Source organism: Haplochromis burtoni, unplaced genomic scaffold, assembly GCF_018398535.1.
Source record: "Haplochromis burtoni strain Fernald_Lab_line unplaced genomic scaffold, NCSU_Asbu1 Contig_586, whole genome shotgun sequence".
Taxonomy (NCBI): Eukaryota; Metazoa; Chordata; class Actinopteri; order Cichliformes; family Cichlidae; genus Haplochromis; species Haplochromis burtoni.
The window spans coordinates 213,581-221,920 of NW_024582947.1; the positions used below are offsets into that span (position 1 = coordinate 213,581).

Below are 8,340 nucleotides of genomic sequence, written 5' to 3' on the forward strand. Positions count from 1 at the left end.
CAGTGCCAGACGTGTTCCGCTGCTGAAGCCAGTGCATGTCCAGGCCCGTCTGAAGTTTGCCAGAGAGCACATGGATGATACAGCAGAGGATTGGGAGAATGTCATGTGGTCAGATGAAACCAAAGTAGAACTTTTTGGTATAAACTCAACTCGTCGTGTTTGGAGGAAGAAGAATACTGAGTTGCATCCCAAGAACACCATACCTACTGTGAAGCATGGGGGTGGAAACATCATGCTATGGGGCTGTTTTTCTGCCAAGGGGACAGGACGACTGATCCGTGTTAAGGACAGAATGAATGGGGCCATGTATCGTGAGATTTTGAGCCAAAACCTCCTTCCATCAGTGAGAACTTTGAAGATGAAACGAGGCTGGGTCTTCCAACATGACAATGATCCAAAACACACCGCCCGGGCAACAAAGGAGTGGCTCCGTAAGAAGCATTTGAAAGTCCTGGAGTGGCCTAGCCAGTCTCCAGACCTCAACCCCATAGAGAAATCTGTGGCGGGAGTTGAAAGTCCGTGTTGCTCGGCGACAGCCCCAAAACATCACTGCTCTCGAGAAGATCTGCATGGAGGAATGGGCCAAAATACCAGCTACTGTGTGTGCAAACCTGGTAAAGACCTATAGTAAACGTTTGACCTCTGTTATTGCCAACAAAGGTTATGTTACAAAGTATTGAGTTGTATTTTTGTTATTGACCAAATACTTATTTTCCACCCTGATTTACGAATAAATTCTTTACAAATCCTACCATGTGAGATTCATGGATTTTTTTTTCACATTCTGTCTCTCACAGTTGAAGTGTACCTCTGGTGCAAATTACTGACCTCTGTCATCATTTTAGGTGGGGGAACTTGCACAATCGGTGGCTGACTAAATACTTTTTTGCCCCACTGTAGTTTTTCACGTCACTCTGAGACAGGATATTTCTAATTTAGAGATGTTGCACAAATGGAAGAAAGCAGTCTTACATATTTGTTTAATATGTGCATTGAAGGACATGTCCTGGTCAAAAATGACTCCAAGGTTCCTCACAGTGTTACTGGAGGCCAAGGTAATGCCATCCAGAGTAAGAATCTGGTTAGATACCATATTTCTAAGCTTTTCAGGGCCGAGTACAATAACCTCAGTTTTATCTGAATTAAGAAGCAGAAAGTTAGCGGCCATCCAGGTCTTTATGTCTTTAAGACATTCCTGCAGTTTAACTAATTGGTGTGTGTTATCTGGCTTCATGGACAGATAGAGCTGGGTGTCATCGCATAGCAGTGTAAAATGTATGCTATGTCTTCTAATGATGACTGCCTAAGGGAAGCATGTATAATGTAAACAGAATTGGTCCTAGCACTGAACCCTGTGGAACTCCATAATTAACCTCAGTGTGTGAAGAGGACTCTCCATTTACATGCACAAATGGAGTCTATTAGATAGATATGATACAAACCACTGCAGCGCAGTACCTGTAATACCTACAGCATGTTCTAATCGCTCTAATAGGATATTATGGTCGACAGTATCGAACGCTGCACTGAGGTCTAGCAGGACAAGCACAGAGATGAGTCCACTGTCAGAGGCCATAAGAAGATCATTTGTAACCTTCACTAAAGCTGTTTCTGTGCTGTGCTGAGCTCTGAAACCTGACTGAAACTCTTCAAATAAACCATTCCTCTGCAGATGATCTGTTAGCTGTTTGACAACTACTCTTTCAAGGATTTTTGATATGAAAGGAAGGTTGGAGATTGGCCTATAATTAGCTAAGACTGCTGGGTCTAGAGATGCTTTTTGAGTAAAGGTTTAACTACAGCCAGCTTGAAGGCCTGTGGTACATAGCCGATCATTAGAGATAGGTTGATCATATTTAAGATCGAAGAATTAATTAATGGCAGGACTTCTTTGAGCAGTTTTGTAGGAATGGGGTCTAAAAGACACGTTGATGGTTTGGAGGAAGTAATTATTGAAGTTAACTCAGAAAGATCAATTGGAGAAAAAGAGTCTAACTTAACATCAATGGTACTAAGAGTAGCTGTAGATAATATTACATCTGTGGGATGATTATCTGGTAATTTTTTCTCTAATGATAAAAATTTTATTTGTGAAGAAGTTCATGAAGTCATTACTAGTTAACGTTAAAGGGATGGTTGGCTCAAAAGAGCTCTGACTTTTTGTCAGCCTGGCTACAGAGCTGAAGAGAAACCTGGGGTTGTTCTTATTTTCTTCAATCAGTGATGAATAGTAAGATGTTCTGGCTTTGCGGAGGGCTTTCTTATAAAGCAGCAAACTATTTCTCCAGGCTAAATGATGATCCTCTAAATTTGTGACACGCCATTTCCTCTCCAGCATTACGAGTCATCTGCTTTAGGTACGTGTTTGAGAATTATACCACGGAGTCAGGTACTTCTGATTAGAGACCTTAGTTTTCACTGGAGCTACAGTATCCAGAGTCGTACGTAGTGAGGAGGTAAATTATTAACAAGATAATCGACCTCTGTTGGGGTAGCGTTCAGTAGCTGCTCTGCTCTGTGTTGGTACAGGGCATTGAAGATGATAACAGTGGGTGGATTATATTCTTAAACTTAGTTACAGCGCTTTCAGAAAGACATCTACTTGTGATAAAGTCTACTCTCCACTGCTGTGTAATCAATTATTGTAAATGTAAATGTTATCAGGAAATGATCAGACAGGAGAGGGTTTTCAGGAAACACTGTTAAATGTTCAGTTTCTATGCCATATGTTAAAACAAGATCTAGAGTGTGATTAAAGTGGTGGGTGGGTTCTTTTACATTTTGAGAGAAACCAATTGAGTCTAATAACAGATTAAATGCCATGTTGAGGCTGTCATTTTTAGCATCTACATGGATGTTAAAATCACCCACAATAATTATTTTATCTGAGCTCAGAACTAAATTAGATATAAAGTCTGAGAAATCAGACAGAAACTCTGTGTAAGGCCCAGGTGGACGATAGATGATAACAAGTAAGACTGGTTTCTGAGTTTCACAGCTGGGGTGGACGAGGCTAAGCATCAGGCTTTCAAATGAATTAAAAGTCTGTCTTGGTCTTTCATTAATTAATAGGCTGGTGTGAAAAATTGCTGCCACACCGCCCCCTCGGCCTGTGCTTCGAGATTTCTGGTAGTTAGAATGACTCGGGGGTGTTGATTCATTTAAACTAACATAATCATCCTGCTGCAACCAGGTTTCTGTAAGGCAGAGTAAATCAATTTGTTGATCAATTATTAAGTCATGTACTAACAGAGACTTGGAGGAGAGAGACCTAATATTTAATAATCCACATTTCACTGTTTTACTCTTGGTCGTTGGATACTGTATTGTTCTTTCTTTGTAATTGTTTATGTTTAAGTTGTTTGTTGCTGGTTTTTAGTTTGGTTTTTGTCTGTTTGGGAGCTGACACAGTCTCTATGGAGATGGGTTTTTGGGGGGGTAGCAGGAGGAGAGAAGCTGCAGAGAGGCGTGTAAGACTGCAACTCTGCTTCCTGGTCCCAACTCTGGATAGTCATATTTTGGGGGGTTTAATAAATTTGTCCATATTTCTAGAAATGAGAGCTGCTCCATCCAAAGTGGGATGGATGCCGTCTCTCCTAACAAGACCAGGTTTCCTCCAGAAGGTTTGCCAATTATCTATGAAGCCCACATCGTTTCTGGGACACCACTCAGACAGCCAGCAATTTAAGGAGAACATGCGGCTAAACATGTCACTCCTGGTCTGATTGGGGAGGGGACCAGAGAAAACTACAGAGTCCACATTGTTTTGGCAAAGTTGCACACCGATTCATCATCATCATCTTATCGCTTATCCGAGGCGGGCTCCGGCAGCAGCCTAAGCAGAGAGGCCCAGACCTCCCTCTCCCCAGCCACCTCCAGCTTATCCGGGGGAATCCAAGGTCGTGATGCCTGGAACACCTCACCCAGGAGGCGCCCAGGGGGCATCCTTGTCAGATGCCCGAACCACCTCAGCTGGCTCCTTTCGATGTGGAGCAGCAGCTGCTCTACTCTGAGCCCCTCCCGATGGCCGAACTTCTCACCCTATCTCTAAGGGAGAGGCCAGCCACCCTTCGGAGGAAGCTCATTTCTGCCGCTTGTATCCGCGATCTCGTTCTTTCGGTCACTACCCACAGCTCGTGGCCATAGGTGAGGGTAGGGACGTAGATCGACCGGTAAATTGAGAGCTTCGCTTTTACACTCAGCTCCCTCTTCACCACGACGGACCGGTGCAGCGTCCGCATTACTGCAGCTGCAGCCCCAATCCGTCTGTCGATCTCCGGCTCCCTTCTCCCATCACTCGCGAACAAGACCCCGAGATACTTGAACTCCTCCACTTGGGGCAGGAACTCATCCCCGACCCGGAGTGGGCACTCCACCCTTTTCCGGCTGAGAACCATGGCCTCAGATTTGGAGGTGCTGATCCTCATTCCCGCTGCTTCACACTCGGCTGCGAACCGTTCCAGTGCGAGCTGGAGGCCCTCACCCGATGAAGCCAACAGAACCACATCATCTGCAAAAATCAGAGATGAGATTCTGAGGCCACCAAAGCGAAAAGCCCTCCGCCACTTGGCTGCGCCTAGAAATCCTGTCCATAAAAATTATGAACAGAACCGGAGACAAAGGGCAGCCCTGGCGGAGCCCATCACCCACCGGGAACGAGTCCGACTTATTGCCGGCAATGCGAACCAAGCTCTTGCAACGGTTGTATAGGGATCGAATGGCCTGTAGCAATGGGCCAGACACCCCATACTCCCGCAACACCTCCCACAGGACACCCCGAGGGACACGGTCGAATGCCTTCTCCAAGTCCACAAAACACATGTAGACTGGTTGGGCAAACTCCCATGCACCCTCAAGTATCCTGGAGAGGATAAAGAGCTGGTCCAGTGTTCCGCAACCAGGACGAAAACCGCATTGTTCCTCCTGTATCCGAGGTTCGACTAACGGACGAACTCTCCTTTCCAGCACCCTGGCATAGACTTTCCCAGGGAGGCTGAGGAGTGTGATCCCCCTGTAGTTGGAACACACCCTCCGGTCCCCTTTCTTAAAGATGGGGACCACCACCCCGGTCTGCCAGTCCACAGGTACTGCCCCTGATCTCCACGCAACATTGCAGAGGCGTGTCAACCAGGACAGCCCTACAACGTCCAGAGCCTTCAGGAACTCGGGGCGGACCTCATCAACACCAGGGGCTCTGCCACCAAGGAGTTGTTTAACTGCCTCAGTGACCTCGCCCCCGGAAATTGGCGGGTCATTCCCCTCATCCCCAGACTCTGCTTCCTCCTCGGAAGACGTGTCAGTGGGATTAAGGAGGTCCTCGAAGTATTCCTTCCACCGCCTGACAATTTTCTCAGTCGACGTCAGCAGCGCTCCGCCAGCACTATACACAGTGCAGGTAGAGCACCGCTTTCCCCTCCTGAGACGCCTGACGGTTTGCCAGAATCTCTTCGAGGCAGTCCGAAAGTCTTTTTCCATGGCCTCTCCGAACTCCTCCCACACCCGAGTTTTTGCTTCAGCCACTGCCCGAGCCGCATTCCGCTTGGCCTGTCGATACCTGTCGGCTGCCTCCGGAGTCCCACAGGCTAACCAAGCCCGATAGGACTCCTTCTTCAGCCTGGTGGCTCCCTTCACCTCTGGTGTCCACCATTTGGTTCAGGGGATTACCACCACGACAGGCACCAACCACCTTGCGGCCGCAGCTCAATGCAGCAGCTTCGGCAATGGAGATCGCTGAACATGGTCCATTCGGACTCAATGTCCCCAGTCTCCCTCGGAATGCTGTTGAAGCTCTGCCGGAGGTGTGCGTTGAAGATCTCGCGGACTGGGGCCTCTGCTAGACGTTCCCAGCACACCCTCACTACGCGTTTAGGTGCACCAGGTCTGTCCAGCGTCCTCCCCCGCCACCTGATCCAACTCACCACCAGGTGGTGATCAGTTGACAGCTCAGCCCCTCTCTTTACCCGAGTGTCCAGAACATATGGTCGCAGGTCTGGTGATACGATTACAAAATCGATCATCGACCTGTGGCCTAGCGCGTCCTGGTGCCACGTGCACTTATGGACACTCTTATGTTCGAACAAGGTGTTCGTTATGGCCAAACTGTGATTTGCACAGAAGTCCAATAACAAAACACCGCTCGGGTTCAGATCAGGGAGGCCGTTCCTCCCAATCACGCCCATTCAGGTCTCGCTGTCGTTACCCATGTGAGCATTGAAGTCTCCCAGCAGGACAACAGAGTCTCCAGGTGGAGCACCTTCCAGCACCCCCCCCAGCCCACCGCCTCTCACCAGGGGCAACTCCAGACTGAGACAGAGTCCAGCCCCTCTCTAGGAGACTGGTTTCAGATACCAAGACAGACTCCTCTTTTGGTTACAAACTTGGTAATAAACAAATCTGATACAGGGTAGGCTGCAGGGTTCGAGGTCAATCCTAAGTGACATTAAATGTGCAGAATGAAATAAAATTTAAACTGATGTTGCTGATTAGAGCCATTCACAGAATTCTAGCTTTTGTACAAGCATTATACTGCCTATGTGTCAAAAATAAGCTGTGACACTTCATGTAACATCTGCTTATACTGTGATGAATTCCCGCACCCAAGAACATTTGTCTGTCGGTCGGGCATTGCTTTCCAGCTGTAACCCTCTAATGTATTTACCACCGAGTCAAATGTAATTCAGCTGTATTCTAGGCTCTAACTGTTAGTTGCTTCAATTGCTTACCTCAAGCCCTTTAAACTTAAACTTTTGGTTATCTCAAGCACCTTCTCACCCTTTGGGAAATTTGTCGTCAAAGTCAGGACCATTAACATTTTTTTTATATTTGGATGATCTGCAGCCATTAATAAATTCAGACAAAAACTTAAAAGATTTTTTATAGTTCAGACTCTGATGATCACAACACAACATTTTAAAACATCAACAAAAAAAAAAGACCAAATATACTGAATGAAGCACACATTCTTGTTCATTGTGGTTTGAAGACATATATGAAGAAGAGTAACATACTCCTCATGAGTCCAAATGGGACCATAAACATATGTGGCACACAAGTCTTACCAACATAGAGATCACTGTAGAGCTCTGGTTTTGCATGGCCCTGTAAGGTGGTGGGCCTGACCATTCTGTGCTGTCCATTAAGTTGCAGCACTGCCTCCTTGATGTTTTTTTCAGCCTCCACACGATGCCACTGGTCATTATTTAACGGCACTGGTGAGCGGACACTGAGCTCCATCTTCTCAGTGCCAATGCCAAAAGAGAATAAAACCACTGAGTCGGCTGTGGAGTCAAACATGTCAAACATTGGAAATAGTTAAAATTTTCATCTCCTAGAGACAGATAGTAATAAACACTGATGATTAAGTTATCTCTGTTTACAGGCTACATACCACAGGCTTTTAAATCCTTATTCAAAAAGCTCTTACTTGATCCAAATGTTTTAGCTAAATATAGACCCACTTTCCTTTCATTTCAAAATGTTTTGAAAGAGACGTCACCAAACACTGACCATTTGCATTTGCAAAGGAACGGTTTATTTAATGGTTTACTTAAAGTGCATCGTAGCACAGGAGCAGCACTAGTGAAGGTTATGAATTATCTACTTATGGGCTCTAATAGCAGACTCCTCTCCATGGTTGTCCTGACAGACCTCAGTGCACAGAACTCACCACTGTGCTGGTTTGAATTATATCTATCTGATAGACTCCAATTTATCCATATAAACGGGAGTCTTCTTCACATTTAAAAGTTATGAATGGAGTTCCACAGGGCTCCATGCTGGGACCAATATTTTTTTACATTATACATGTTTCACTTAAGGAATATTATTACAAAACAACAGATATTTTAAAACGACGATTTCAGTGGGAGAAACGTGTCGTCACTCATCAGCTGACTTCTTCAGTCTCAGCTGATCAATGAACTGACCTCACAGCCCATTGTTCATTCAGTCAGCTGGTTTCAGTCATTATGCAAATGCAGTGTTTATAAGGTTGAAACCTGCAGTCAGCTGAGCCTGAAGAAGTCAGCTGATGAGTGACGACACGTTTCTCCCACTGAAAACGTCCAGATGAACAGAATCAACCTTTTGGGGATTACATCTTTAAAAAGGACCTAATATCTCAACTGCACATGTGCAAAGGTCTCAACAGTATTACAGTAGTACACACACACTGACCCACCTCTGAGCTCAATGTGAAGGAAGCTGGTGCTTCCCAGGATTTCTAGAAAGACTCCATGAGTAGAGGACGTCTTAAAGTAGAAAGAGATGTCAGTGCTGGTTTCATCTCTCAAAGAAGGATAGTGGAGGTAAGAGGCGGGGCTTGTAAAGGAGGCCGCATTC

The 8,340-nt window shown here is 45.9% G+C and overlaps 1 protein-coding gene across 1 annotated transcript in view; it reads right to left on the reverse strand.

The window, feature by feature from the left end:
- Positions 1-8,340, reverse strand: part of LOC102300388 (contactin-associated protein-like 2) — a 76,053-nt gene that overhangs the window by 24,115 nt on the left and 43,598 nt on the right. Inside the window, exons 16-17 of the mRNA XM_042214552.1 lie at positions 8,180-8,340; positions 7,059-7,277 (exon numbers count right to left, since the gene is read on the reverse strand). Of these exons, the coding sequence (XP_042070486.1) occupies positions 7,059-7,277; positions 8,180-8,340 (380 nt within the window). The remainder of the gene's footprint in view (positions 1-7,058; positions 7,278-8,179) is intronic.